This window comes from Oryzias latipes, chromosome 13 (assembly GCF_053564925.1).
Source record: "Oryzias latipes strain Hd-rR chromosome 13, Olatipes_Hd-rR_3.1".
Classification (NCBI taxonomy): domain Eukaryota; kingdom Metazoa; phylum Chordata; class Actinopteri; order Beloniformes; family Adrianichthyidae; genus Oryzias; species Oryzias latipes.
In genome coordinates, this window is record NC_136249.1 from 26,059,977 (window position 1) to 26,075,822 (window position 15,846).

Below are 15,846 nucleotides of genomic sequence, written 5' to 3' on the forward strand. Positions count from 1 at the left end.
CGCCTTTCTTACCTGACATTGGTAAAACAAGGTGAACATTTTACTTTTTATCTTTTTGGAAATATTTTTTACTGATCAAAATGCTGTCAGGGACTTTTTATTAGCACGCAAACAACTCTATTTCCTGCTCTTAAGCAGATGTCTGTCTAAAGGACATCATGATCTCCATGAAAGTACTACCACACTGCTCCATGTGATCAGTAAACATGGGGAGAGGCTTTCCAATCTTTTTAAAATAATAGGTCTCTGCAAATTCCTCAGATGGAAGTTGTACCTTTTTTATTTATGGATGAACTAAATTAAAGTCCAAGCTCAGAGTCAACTTTTTTATTTTTTACATTTCAGTTTTAGGATTCATAGATGATAAAATGACCTCCTGCATTCTTCAGCTTCAGGTGAAATTATACTGTGCGGTTCATGGAGAAAGCCGCCCTGACCCTTGCTTTGTAGAGTTGATCATTAATCATCACAACTATATCAGCTGCCTTTTAAATTATGTCCTGAGCTCTTAGATTAAACTTGACAAGACTTTTCTTAGAACTTAATGGAATATCATTTATGAGGACTTGTCTCAATCTAATCTCTGGTAAAATCTTAATATAATTGCTTCAGTTCACAACTAATAAAGAACATTTTCTTGTTCAAGACTTGCCTTGCTGTGCTCCTAAATCAGACATGACAAAAAATGTAAAAGTTAAAGCATATTAATAAAAGTGTAAGATGCAAAAAAGGATTCTCAACAGCTGGGTAATAATTCTTGCAGAAAAGAATTCAATCTAAAATAAATCAGACAGGAAGGTGGTTGTGTACAGATTTTGTTTTTTGCTTTCTTTCCTTTTTAAATGTCATTTGACCATCGGCATCCTTCTTTGTATTTTTACTTTTTCTTTTTTGCAATAAAGGTTAAAAAGTTGGCCTATATATCTTCAACCCAGCATTCAAATGAATGACTTTGTTGACTTATAAAACTCCACAGAAAGGTCCCAGCAGGGATTTGAACCAGGGACTCCACACTGTGAGGCAATAAATTCAACTTTACAGGTTAGTTTTGTATTTTTATCACATTTTTCTAAGGTTAATTTGCTGCAAAGTTTTTGTTTTTGGTGTAATGTTTTCCACAAGTGTTATTACCAATTTCCCCCCCAACATTTTAGGGATTACTTTAGTGTTTTGACTTGTATGTGTCGTGCTTTCACCTGAAGATGATGCTTAAAGGGCCTATACCACATTGTTTTTAAGCCTTTAATAATAAGCAACATCCATGAACGTTATAATACATTATACATATTTGTATTGTACATTACAATACAAAAATTTTATACAATATAGACCCTTTAATAATGATAAAAAAATGTACAGAACTAACCTGAGTGTGAGGTTGCAAAAAATTGTAAAGCAGGTTTTTATTATAGATTCTGAATACATAATAATGTAGGTAAAATGTCAGGGACCTTAGTTTGCAAAAAGATGGCTGTAACAAAAATGGTGGATTTTTAAAAGGAGCCATACAAAATAATTTTTTATAAATGACGTGCTTTAAAAGTAAAGTATGGAGCCCCTAAAGGGCCATTGAAGATAAAAAAAATGTTAAGTAAAAAAAAAAATTGAAGTAAAAAAAAAGTAAAAAATTCAGTAAAAATAAAGTTAAATCATTTTTTTATATTTATCCTACTAAGAAATAACCTGCGATTTAAATTGGAACAGATACAGAGATGTTGCCAGAAAAGTTCTCTTACCTGCCGCAGAACAAAAGCTGCCACATCGGTGGACTCCCAGTATGAGGCGTGAAACAGGTGAGGCAGAGCCACTGTGGGGAATGAAGTTAGCACGTCGGGGCAGTACAAAGCATAGTCCAACCTCTTGGACCCCCACCAGCTGCTAGAAACTACAGTCCGGAAACATAAACAGTCATGAAGTTTAGGGTCAAATCTGTAAACCTTCAACCACACAAAATCTTCCATTTGAGACAAATGAAAGATGACAGTGTGGCCTTTTCAGCTCAGCTTCCCTCCCACTCACTGTTTGCAATAGTGTTTCCCAGCTGGCTCAGGGAGCAAACTGACATTTCACTTTCCACACTGGTCATGCTGGCGCTGCGACCTCCACCAACTTCTCTTCCACCTTCAGACTTTGTCTCGTAGGACCGCTGCGGAGCTTTCGTTCCGTGGGATCGCTCGGTCTCTAAAAACACACTCTGGTGGCTCTGGATGCTCTCCGCTGGAAGAGAGAAGCAACAAGGACAAATTGACTGTATCAAATGAGGGAAATGCCTCAGCTTCACAACAATTACCTAGTCTAGCATCTGGGCTTTGAAAGATTTACTGTTTGTGTGAGCTTTGGAAGTTTGGCGCAGAATCTTAATATTCAGAAAGGAGAAGGGAACTACTTCTCAAGAAGTTTCTTTATTGTATTTTTGTTTGTATTATATTTTCTCTCTGAAACTTAGAAAGGAAAGAACACTACTGTAATTATTTCTGTGCATTTGCAAAACATGTGGGTGATAATAGCTATGGAGCCAGCAATGAGAATTTTTGGTTTCTATGGTGAAAAAATGCCATAGGAAAATTGATTGATTAACTGACTGAACGATTGATCGTTCAATTGATTGATTTTAAGCATTCAATACAATAAAAAAATTCACAGAGATTTATCAAACTCATTGCAGAAATGATGAAATGCATTGATAAAAACAAACAAAGACAGAGTCAAGTCACATTTGCTTAATAAAATATACGTTAGTTATCGTTAACTAAAATCATGTATAGCTTGATTTATACTAAAGTCATGTAGAGCTTGATTTATTGCTTGAAAAGGAGTGGGAAGAAGCAAGCTTATTAAAGTTTTTTTTTTTTTTTACAGAATGAAAGTCCATGTTTCACAAGAAACAAAACAAATTAAAGACTTAAAAATAAAATAACAATAATAGCATTCGTGGTAGAACAAGTATAAAAACAATGACATACAATTACCAAGTATCATAAACTTAAAAATAAAAAAAGACAAACTATTGCCGACTAAAAAAGGTAAAAGTTTAAAAAGTCGGCCATACCAAAACCTCCAAATAGGGGACTGGTATCTAAAAGTGCTGTACCTTACACTGAGCGTGATCTAAGAATAAGTAAAAAAAAAAATTGTAGAACTTTGTCTTGACTATACCTCTCTTTTCATCATTTTGAACGATCTCTTAGTTTGTTTTGATTTTATAAGAGATTTTGTTTGAAATAATGCAGATTTAACTGAAATTCTGACATAAGAAGATTCTCTTCTTCTTCAGACTTTTATTTTTTTATTTTTTTCAATGCAAGACTGCCTGATAAATTATTCTTCAGTGCTTCAGTGAAGTTCTTCTGCAGCTTTCTTTGACAATGCATAAAAAAGACAGTTTATTCTTTTTGTGATCCAGAACAATCTGTATTTAGAGAAGCCTTCTAAGGCTGTACAATTTACATTCTTAAAAAGCGCTGTATTTTTTTATATCCAGGTCAAAATTGTCAAAATGTAACTTTTTTGTTTTTGTTTTAAACTTTCAGTGTTGGCATCGCTTTTGTATTTGGGTTGAGTCTTCTTCAGTTTGGAAAAATCAAAAGCAGCACCATTTGAAACCAGCACCACTAGCAGATGATTGCATTTTCATTTTAAAAAACAACATTATTTTACACTCACAGGCGTGTGCAACATTATTCTGGAGGACTTACAAAACTCTGTGCATGCTGCCAAAACACTTCAATAGCAAATATAATAGGTGATTTCATATCTTAAATAAGACATAATTTCACTTTCACACAACATACAGACTTTAATTACAGAAAATAGATGGGGGAACACCATGACTGAACTAGTTTCCTTTTGCTGGTGTAAATCCAACCTCCACTTGAAAACTAATTTCAAATAAGTTCACTTTCTACAAAGAGCCTCGTCTTAAACACTTTTCTCATATTGAAAATCAAAACCACTACCTTATAATCATCATGAGAGGGTTTCACCTCTTCTTCACAAACCCACTTGTGCCTCAGTCTTTGAGTGACAAGAATACAAAGTTTCTAGGAGTCAAAGATGTCTTACCTCATAAAAAAATTAGTCATTGTGCAAAGAGAACAAAGCTGAGACCACCAAATATAACTTTCCTAATTAGGCTAATCGATTAACTGAATAAATGTATTTCTATATCCTTATACGTGAACATGCATAACTCAGCATTGGTGGAGTATCTACACCTATAACAAATGGCAGCTTGTGTTGAGTTGGTGACTTCAAGCATCTTTCTATTATTTTCCTATGCATAGCTACAGAAATCACCTCTGTGAAATACTCATGCATTTAAAATGTCTTGATGTGGTAATAAGCCACAGACAGAGATTTAAAACTCTTCCCTAACACTGTTTGCTTTTCTTGTTTTTATCAGACTCTGACAAAAATATACAAGTAGATATTGAGCCACAACAGGAGATCTAAATGTACTGCTAGCTATCTATACAAATGTCATTTAAGTTGATAAATAGTTAAAGCAGCTAAGGAAATTAAAAGGTCTGTTCATAAAATCTAAGGAGAAAAACGACTGCAATTTCAAGAAAAATTGCCAATTATAATTGTTAAAATGTACATTTTGGTAATCTTTATAAAAAGTACACATTTATATGAGGTATTTTCTGTCTTTTGCTGAAAACGGGGTAAAACTTTGACTCATTTATTTCAAACAAAATTATGTAGAGCAGAGAAAGGGAACATAAATACTGTTTACATAAAAATGTATCAATGGAGTCTCTTTACGTTTCAAAAAGGCCTCTAGGATTTCAGTTTTAAAGACTTTTCGCCGCTGTGTGAATTTAAACAGTGGCAACAGGATTTTGCGTTACCGCCAAGTAGGGCAGAACCATAGAGCCTTCCAAGGATCTGCAGTAAATAATTATTAGCCAATGTGAATCTATTAATTTGGCTTTACTGTAACTACACCACAGTGGGTAGTATAAAGTGGTGCAAAGTAGGCTTGAAAGACTCTGCCAGAGCACATATGAAATTTAAATATAAATTATTCCATTTCTGTAATTGAATATCTTTATCATCAAGGTTATTCCTGATAAGACTTTTTTTCACAAAATCTATCATAAATTGGGGGAAACCTGTAGTTGAATCCTATTTTGTCCTCATTTCCACAAACTGCTTTTTCTTCTGAGCAGATACTGCAGGCAAAAAAAGGGGGTCATCAACATAAAAAAAAATGGTTAATAAGCTTTTTCTACCATCACTCAGAGGGTTTTAGAGCCTTTTAGACTTTTAGTCAAATTATTGATATACAAGTTGGAGACTATCGGGGACAAAAGAATTTTCCTATGTGTCACTGAAAACGGCTGAAAGTGGAAGTCGTTTATGGGGACTTCCATAAACAACTGAAAGTGGCAAAATTTGTTTTCTACATTTATGCCATCCCTTCAGGAAGTGGTTTTCCCCATATTTACATGTTACATTACCTCATTTTAGCTGTGCAGATTGCTGTGTGTGCAAAGTATATTAAATATGGAGGAAGCCTTATGATTTTACAGCGATGTGCAGTGGGGTAAAAGTTATTGGAGGCATGTGAGAAACACAAAATATAAAGGAGTTCTGTTTATGGCACTTGGAGATTGTTTCACAGATCAAACATTCTTATCAGCTCCACGTTTATTTTTAAAACCGATTTGATCATCGGCAGCATCTTCCTCTGTAAATCTACAACCTTTCCTTATTGGAACCATAAAAACTGTTTATTTATAACATTGACTTCCTTCCAGAAATAACTAGGATCCTTTCATAAAAATTCACAGCTTCTTAATGCTTCTTGCATCATGTTAAAACTTAGGAGTTGCTTCATTCGCTCACCTGCAGGGCTATTTTAGCTTATCTAAGGAGACGCTTCTCTGGCAAACTGATGATGATTCCTGTACCTATCCCATTCTGGTCTGAGAACTGGGTTTAGCTCTTTTGTTACAGAATGTTGTTCTATTAACTTTTAGTCAGTCATAGTTACCATAAAATGACTCAAGCCATTTTGATGCTTCAGCTTTACACGATCCATAAAGAAAATGGCGTCAAACTGGACTATTATTTTAATCTCATTCAGGTCCAAAAAAATCAAAAGATTATATTCTCTGAGTCAAACTATCTGTTTACTACCATCAAAAGAGCAGTTATTGTATGTGTCAAAATTAGTGGGTTCTTGTTTTATTTATTTATTATAAGAGTGCAATGTGATGCCATTATAGTAGTAGGTTTCTTTGTCAGAATTGACAAAGCCTCTTGGATAAAAGGTGAAACATCTTCCAACCTTAAAAACCAAGATCAGATGACAGCCCTTAAACCTACTACTGTGATGGAATCAACCTGAATGAATGAGAGTCTTCATAGACATGTAATGCCATGTTCACACCGGGCTCGAAAACATACATTTCTGTGTTCAAAAATTGTCACTATGCAAGTTTTTAAGTCAGTTTTTGGGCTTTAGGTGCAAAATGTGCCACGATTGAGCGCAAATTAAGGTACGTGTTGCATGTTCAAGAACGCACTGTATGCTGCTTCACAAACATGCATTCAGCTCGTGGCATTCACACACGTAACAAGCCTGTGAGTGGCAGAAAAAGGCTTCTTTTTCTTTAGTTTTTACACTGTTTACTAGTGCTCGTCTGCTACCTACAGTTGGAAGAGGCTGGGTACGTAATGTTAAAGTGGTTTAAATCTTGCGATTAGCTGGACACGGAAAACAAATGGTTCCTGACAATCCAATCTCCTCCAAAACACTGGGCAAGGCTTTTTCTTTCACAGCTCTGTTTCTACAATTGCATGGCTTGTTATCATATAATTCGGGTCGAGCACAAACCTCAATTATTCATTTCTCCTTTATGATCATGTTTACAACCGTTTGCACTTCCATGTTTTTTAAGGGACGCTACCAATGGCACTACCAAATCCAAGTCCCTGGCAGTTCAGGGTTATCGCGATGTAGCAGCCAAAAAGTGCAACCGGTTGAACGATCAATGAACACCTGATGTGTGCCTTGAGCCTGTGACTGGACATAAAAACTTGCGCAGTCATGCATGAACTTGAGCGTTCTGAGAGCGGAAAATTCAGGTTGGCGCACGTTTACATAGACTTTTCATTGAAAGTGGACACTTAATCATGAGGCGACACAGCTGGTGTGGAGGATCTTTCAAAAGTTTCACCAGTTGAACTTTGACCAATCAGAAGACTCTGATTTGGTAGTGACGTATGGATAGTGCCCTTTTCAAAACATGGAAGTGGCAAGTATTTGAAACGTGGTAATGGATCGGAATGGAGCTGTGAAAGCAAAAGCCTGGAGCAAGATTTGTCAGATTTGTAACGCTTCTACATTTCGCGCCAAACCTCTTCCAACAAAGTACATGTTCTAGTATCGGGTAGGGACAGTCGAGTGGGAACACCTTATGCTAAAAGTGCATTCAAAAATGCCCGTTTAGCACGTTCTTGAATGCGCCACACATGCCTGGTGTATAAATAGTTTTACAGTATGTCAGCTGTGTAAAAAAAGGGGAAGTTTGTTACTTATCAAACTCTACAAAGTAACAAAGACCATGTAAGTGAACTCCAGTCACCACTGGAAATGGTTCATGTGTGAACAAACCTCTTCACACTTCCAGTGTGCTAAAAGTAAAATGTCAGCTCAAATCACCTCAGACCAATCACTGGAATGGAATGTGATCCGTTTATTTGTCACAAGTAAGTGGGGACTTCAGGCACTGGTGACATTGATTCTGTGTGTTAGTTAGTTGCTGCTACTTCCTGTGCTGTTTCAGTGGACATAGCAGGGAAGATATAGGGGGCAAATGCTGGGATTTGTTGTGAAAAATGTGCCTGCTTGACTGCAAATGTTAATCAGAACAGAGTGTCTGGATTGGCCTTTTGTTGGAGAGGATCCTGCTGCGAATTGAAGAACTGATTCTCCACAGTTTTCAATGATTGCATCACATGCATTTGCTCTAACCACAGAGATCAGCATTATGTACCCCACACACAGTGAATGTGTGCGGCCGCCTGATGCGAATATCTGCATCCAGCAATCATTCTGTATGCAAGTGTCAAATCTATCACCCTCTGTAGAGATGCCGCTCCATCAAACAGCCAGTTCTCCGCTCGTGGACGGCTGAAACTGGTTATAAAAAAAGTCTTTGGATTCATCCACATGTACGCGTTTGGTTTTTTAAGGATAAGCAACAGTGGCAGAATACAGATTAACCCTCGCTGAGTCAGACATGAGGGGGAACCAGAGGTGGTTATAATCCCCACGGCTCAAGCAAAGAATGATCTTCATGAGGAAACCCTGAATTTCTAGTTTTCTTATCAGACTTAGTTTGTACAGACTGAAGGGGATTTTTTTCCTATCATATGAAGATGTTGAGGAATTATAGAGAACATGGAGTTGTTTGTGGGGGGAAAAAAAACAAACAAAAGCCACCCAGAAACTGTTACTGTTACTCAAAGACCTACTCCGATTACTAAATCTTATTTTAAGGTCCGGATGAGGGGGGGAAACGTTTTTAAATTAATGAAAGAAAATAAACATCAAATCCTCTGAAATGTTTTCTAATTTTGTTAAAACAAAAAGCTGGTTGCGGAACATATAGCCTACCTGGTTGCTAAAACCACACACTGCGCTCACAAATTAAGTTGTCTTTATATGAAATCTACGTTCACACCCCTGTCGGCAACGTGCGTTTAATAATAATAATAATAATAATAATAATACATTTTATTTATAAAGTGCCTTTCTGGGCACTCAAGGTTGCCGCACAGCATGTATACAGTATAAAATACAATAAACAATTAAAACAACAGCAACAATTTAAATAAATACACAATTAAAAGATATATAAAAACATGAAAAGGTCAATGTTAAAGTGAATAGGCCATTTGGAAAAGATGAGTTTTAAGCTTTGATTTGAAATGTGGGAGTGTGTCAGTGTTGCGGAGGTCAGGGGGGAGTGAATTCCAAAGCTGGGGAGCAGAGCAACTGAATGCCCGGCTCCCCATGGTGACAAGACGGGCAAGATTTTGAATTGAATGCGGAATGGGATGGGGAGCCAGTGAAGCTGTTGAAGGATAGGTGTGATATGGTTGATGGAGGAAGTGTGTGATGATACGACCTGCTGAATTCTGAACCATTTGAAGTTTATGGAGGGTTTTTTGTGGGAGACCAAATAGAAGAGAGTTACAATAGTCCAGGCGGTAAGTAACAAGACTGTGTACCAGTACAGCAGTGGACTGAGTAGCTAGGGAGGGCCGGAGACGTTGGATGTTGCGTAGATGGAAGTAGGCTAATCTGGTGACGCTGTTTATATGAGAAGAGAAAGAAATACTACTGTCGAGGATGACACCCAAACTCTTTACCTGAGGGGAGGGAGAGATGATGGAGCCGTCAATGGAAAGAGAGAAATGGTTGGTCTTGCTCAGGGTGGATTTGGTGCCTATCAGTAGAAGTTCAGTTTTATTGCTATTGAGTTTTAAAAAGTTTGAGGTGAACCAGGATTTGACTTCATTGATGCAGTCAATCAGCGCTAATGGAGGCAGTGTGGAGTTGGGTTGGCTGGAAAGATAGAGCTGGGTGTCATCCACATAGCAATGAAAATGGATGTGGTGTTTTTGGAAAATATGACCAAGCGGAAGAAGGTAGATAATAAAGAGAAGTGGACCGAGGACAGAACCCTAAGGGACAGCAGTTTTGATGGGGACAAAGTGAGAAGTGAAAGATTTCAGTTGGATAAACTGAGTACGGTCAGAAAGGTAGGAATGAAACCAGGAGAGGACGGTGCCAGAAATGCCAATGGAAGAGAGTCTGTTCAGGAGGATGGAATGAGAAATGGTGTCAAAAGCTGAACTGAGATCAAGCAAAAGGAGGATGGATAATAAACCACAGTCAGCAGAGAGGAGAAGGTCATTAGTAATTTTTAGAACAGAAGTTTCAGTACTATGAAGGGGACGGAAGGCAGATTGGAAAAGTTCATACAGATTATTGGAGGACAGATGAGCATGAAGCTGAGCAGATACTGTTTTCTCAAGAATTTTTGAAATGAATGGAAGGTTGGAAATGGGACGGTAATTATTGAGGTCTGTGGGATCTGCACCCAATTTTTTAAGTATGGGAGTGACAGCAGCAGTTTTCAGTGCAGGAGGAACGATTCCAGAGGAGAGGGAAGCATGGATTATGTTGGTGATGAGAGGACAAAGAGAGGGAGCTGTAGCTTTAACAAGGATGGTGGGCAGTGGGTCAAGCTGGCATGTGGAAGGTTTGGATTTTTTAATTAATGTAGATATTTGACTAACTGTGGGTAGGGTGAATGAAGAAAACGAATCATCACACGTAAAAGACGGAATGGAAGATAGAAATGGAGCAGAGTAGGGGGAAAGCTGTTGATGGATAAGGTGGATTTTTGTAGTGAAAAATGAAGCCAAGGTGTTGCAGAAATCAGTTGAATAGAGATGTGATGGAAGGGAGTCAGGAGGTTTGGTGATGTTAGAGATGAGGGAGAAAAGAATCTTTGAATTTTCTTTATTTGAATTGATTAGATTGGATTAGTAGGCAGATTTGGTTTTGGAGATGCACTCTTTATAGTGGAGAATGTGCTGTGTGTACATGTCTTTGTGGATAGTTAGTCCGGTTTTGGTGTAGAGTCTTTCAAGTTGGCGACCTTTTGTTTAAGCAACCACTTTCAATGAAACACATGTTTCTGGATTTTCTGGTTAAAAACTCTCGTGTTTATGCATCGCTACGCAAGTTACTACAACAGTTTTTCGGGCGCTACGCGCAAAACGTGGGCCAATTGCAAGTTTACCTAAGTTGAACTTTGATCAATCAGGGACTCATATTTACTTGTGATGAATGTATAACAACCCTTTAATTCATTATCATTTGGAAATTGATGATGGAGGAGAAATTAATAATTGCAGTGTGTGCCTGGCAGGAATTATATGACACGGAGTCTGTCATTTATCAAAATAGAGCTGTGAAAGAAAAAGCCTGCCGTAACATTCACAAGATTCAATGTATCTTTTTTTTAAGTAGGCTAAGCATTATATAAATATATCAAACCATTTTTAAATAGTTTAAACTAACATTTTTAAGTAAAAAAAAAACGAACACATTTTTTATTTATAGAAATAAGTGTTTCTGTTACTCATAACTTGCCTCTTACAGATGTGCCGTTTACTCGATTATTGCAGTTAGTCCACACAGACGCACTGAATGTAAGCAGCCTGCTGCCTGATAGTAAATTAAATCAAACTTTCCACCATTTCCAACCCCTAAACACACAGATATTAAAAATTAATACAGAAGAAAAAAAAGATTGATCTGGACTTTGTCTTTGGAAATTAGCCAAGTTGGTCTAAATATATACATAAAATAGTTTTCTGACAAAAAACGTTTCCATTCACCTCACTAACCAGATTGTAATAACTGCTAATAAATTGCCTTCATTTGAACAAGTCAGAAACAGCTTCAGGGATTCGTACTGCTGTGATCTGCTCCACATTAAGGAACCCACAAAGAAAGGTTCATGCTATTTTTCTTTTACAATTTAGCACCCAGCACTTCATAAACTCCTACAAAACACAATGTATATCAAACCGATCAGTAGCCTTTGGGTTAGAGAGACATGTGGCTGTCACTTGTAATGGATGTGTTTGTACAAGTTTAGGCCATTTTCCAAGAAACCTGTTAAAATCTGAGAAGTTGTAGGGTTTTAAATATGATTAGTGAGATCAAACTGCTCATATCATTTTAAATAATTCATTTTAGGCATGAATAACATATTCTAGCTAATTTTAGCATAGAATGTATTTAACGTAAGATCTGTTTAATCACCAATTACAGCAATAGTGTCTTAACAGAATGCATGATCACCCACATGGATGGCCAATCACATCAACAGTCTCTGCAATCTGTCTTCACTATTGAACCCTGCCCAATCCCCTCTGAGGATCCTAATTATCTTCCAGTCTCTGAAGAATTTGGACAGCTCTGTCTTTCTTTCACAGCACAATGAGCACAGAGAAGAAAAGAGATTACTCTGACACAGGGAGATGGAGGGGAGGCCACTAAACCATTTCATACAACAGATACTAAAATTCTAAAGATTTGTGGCACAGAGGAAAAACAGCTTTAAAATCCCATGGGTATCTATGAAAACAGGCTAAAATAGAAGCAAAATGAGAAGAAAAGAGGGTAAACGTCCACAAACAAATTTCAGTAAGTGGTTGGTTTTGGTTACAAAATCATTTGATGATGACATACTCATAGGATAATTTCAGAATGATTTCTAACCATGTTTGGATAAAGAAGAAAGAGTGGATTCACAATTCTTTCAGGCCTTTGAAATTACATTAGAGCACAACTAGAAGGCCATTTGAATTTGATGGACAGTGTTTTCTGATTGAAACGCAGAGTTGCTGCACTTCCAGTAGACATCAGAAGACTAAATTAAATGTTTTTTTGTTTCGTTTTTTTTTTTAATTTCATCAAACATTGTGTGCATTTTGCTTATATAGCTGCAGCTGTTATGAGAAAAGTATGGGGGAAAGTGAGGCAAAATATTACATTTTTTTAACTGTGTGGTTGTTAAATCTAAAAACAAAAGAGTTCATCTGTGATATGATGTAAAGATATTGCAATGTTGCTGTGAGACCAAGTAAAGCTTCTCTTAATTTTTAGTCTTCTGTGTGATTAGCAATGTAGGTGTTTGATAATGCAGCTGATAACACTCTAACGTTGCCCTTAAACATGTTTAAAGTCCCACTCCAATTATCTTTTGATCTATTTTAAAAGTGTTCCCAGTGGTCCTTTTAATTAAGTTTATGACGTTTTTTGCCAAAATCAAAAAAACCTGTATTGTTTTTTACCACATAGTTTCTGAAGAGCGACAGTAGTTCATTAGAAATTCACCTATGAGTCGCGAGCGGGAATGTTAGCCTACAGTCCCTGACAACCCCAACTAAATGTTATTAGTGCAACAAAAAATAGCAAGCAATATTGGAGCAATCCAGCAGTAAAGTTTTTAGCCACATGCCAAATCAAACAGAGAAAATGAATGGATCTATTTGTCTGCAAGTGGACACATTGGAATGGAGCGTAGCAGGGAGCTTGTGGCTCGCCCAACATATTTTCTATGTAACAAATACGATCTTTTTTAAACTGCATTTTTGGGCAGCTCAATTTAATAAAGAATTAAATTTCATAATTTATTAAACAATTTATTAAAGAAATACTCAGAAACATAATTTTAAGATTAATTTTCTTTAAATATGTCCTCCATCATGAGAAAAATGCTACAAGAACATGATAAAAACAGTTTTCATTCGAGTGGGTCTTGAAGAAGTACTGTAATAACAGGTCATTTCACTAGGTAACCACTAGTAGGCTTGTAGGACAACAAAGTTACTTCCCGCAAGATATTTGCTTTTTATGTGTCTTTTTAAGGATGTTTCAAAGCTGAAACTATCCGGAACCAGACCTGAATTACAGGCTCTAGAACAACGTCAATGGTGGTTTTCCAGGAACTCGCAGGTGTGTTTGTTTGGTCTATTTGCCCAATCTAGGAAGAGAAGAGGTTCTGGCAAAGACCAGGGAGAGGAAAATCCTGGCTTTAGACCAGCTCATTACAAGCCAATACAAGCCATCACATACACTTGGTTGATGGATGTGAGAATTGTTTTATGAATAAAAGGATTTACTATAAATGAGTCAAAAACATTATAAACCTCTTGTTTTTGGTTTATCTTATAAAATTCTAATATCTAAATAACATTAAATGACTTTTCACAATCTACTCTGCTGATAGATAATGCTATAATTCTGTGTGCGTTGCATGTTGAGGACAAGAATATTTCCCACAGGACAGTCGATGGAAATCAATAGCAGAGGGCCTATTTTCTCTTTATTAGCAGCATTCATCATCACGACAAAAGCTTCACTGTTGACAGGCATTGATGTCAAAGGAGTGTGATTTTATTGGCTCTCTGTGCCGTCATACAGACAAATGATGACATTACAGAGCAGGAAATGGGTAGCGTGTGCCACTGTTCCGTCTGTGTGTCTAACCGTCAATTGTTTTTAATTCAGAAGAGTAGGAAAGCTCAATCAATTGAGCTGCTGTGTAGACCCTGAAACCCGGTGAAGCTGCAAGCCTTCGCTCTGCAAAAGCGTCAACACTCGATCAGCTTAATCAGTAATACCGGCTCTGAAGGGCATCAAATATTCTTTTTCATAAGTGGCTGAACATGATTTAATTTGTTAAAGAAATTTACCGACAGGTTGGGCATCTAAATTACGCAGGTAAACGAGATATGATTCACATTTTCTGTATATGGGAGTCTCAAAGGAGAAAAACAAGAGTCTCTGCGGTGAAACTACAGTGACTGAGGCTGATGTGTCACACATGTAATGTTTATAAAACATATCCATATAAAAAATGTCCTAATAGGGGGGCTAAGATGTTGTGGGAATTGCTTCCAGGCATTTAAGATTTCAATTTAGCCTTATTGAGATTTAAATAGCTATCGGTGCAAACGTTTAAACTTTCTTCAGCAAAGTCTTCTGAGAAAAGTGGAGTAAATATCAGCCATGTCAGAAGATCGAGGTAGCTGAAGGTTTTAAAAGACATCAGCATAATAAATGATCAATACAGCCTGAATGTGACAGTTTATCAGTGCATACATCTTAAACCCTGACGCTTACATGCTTTATCAGGTCCTTGAAAGCCTTCAGCGAGGAAAGAAGCTGTCACCGGCTGGCAGAGAAGACCTCACAGCATGCATAAAAACCATGCATCAGTTTCTGTCTTCACATCCAGACACAAATGATTACTCTTTGAGGTGTAAACAGGGGATTTGCAGACAATCTCCACATGAGCCGTCAAGCTCAGAGCTGTGTCAGGGACGTCACCGGGGCCTTTGTTTTGCTGATTTAAAGATCCACTTCGATCATCTTTTGATCTAATGTAAAAGCCTTCCAGGTGGTCTTTTAATTATATGTTTTTGACGTTTTGGGGGGAAAATAACAAATACTATTGTTTTCTACAGCATAGTTTCTTTAGTAGTTCATTGGAAATTTACCTCTGAGTTGTGGGCAGGTTTGTTGGTGTGGAGTAATTCTACCATCATTTCCCATGCTCCCTTTGTTTACACTCTCTCCCACTAGCTTACAGCCCCTCACAGCCCCAAGCTGACAATAGCAGTGCAACAAAAATGGTGAGAATTATTAGATCTATCAAGCCTCACAGTTTTTGTTCTGATGCCAGCTCAGATGAGAAAAACGAAGACGTTAATGGATCTATTTGACTGCAAGTTGAGCAAACGTTATTTTAAATGGCGAGCCTAACAGTTACATTTTTTCTGTCTTAAGCTTTATCTAAAGATTTATTTTTTTAGAATTCTGAATACTTTTGAGCTAGGGTAAGTTGCATAATTTATATTGACTGTATAAGAGAACTTGACTGAGCAAGTCTGACGTCACCCATTGAGAGTGCATTATTTCTGGCTCCAGTGAATTAAGCCAATTCGGCACAGACACAGAAGCCATACTGAGCCAGAATGAAGTGGTTTTTCTGAGTCAGTCTGAGTCAAGGTTTCTATGACAACCACTCTCACCAACCAGGAGTGAGTTTGTTGGAATTCCACACCCCTTCCAATACTGAAATACTGCACTCCCCGAACCTTCAAACTGAACTGCATAAACCTGGCTGTGGTTCCTGTCTCAGGCGCGACTCGCGCCCCTGACTGTCCCCCCAACCACGGCTGGATGAAGCTCGCCTGCTGGACTTTATATATGTAGTTGTAGTGTTAGATAAGTTA

General features: G+C 37.3%; 1 protein-coding gene across 8 annotated transcripts in view; it reads right to left on the reverse strand.

Moving 5' to 3' along the window:
* Positions 1–15,846, reverse strand: part of pitpnm3 (PITPNM family member 3) — a 125,167-nt gene that overhangs the window by 11,290 nt on the left and 98,031 nt on the right. For all 8 annotated transcript variants that reach the window (XM_023961426.2, XM_078929756.1, XM_023961427.2 and 5 more), the window contains 2 exons: positions 2,020–2,217; positions 1,737–1,885 (listed from right to left, as the gene is read on the reverse strand). In XM_023961426.2, coding sequence (XP_023817194.1) covers positions 1,737–1,885; positions 2,020–2,217 — 347 coding nt within the window. The remainder of the gene's footprint in view (positions 1–1,736; positions 1,886–2,019; positions 2,218–15,846) is intronic.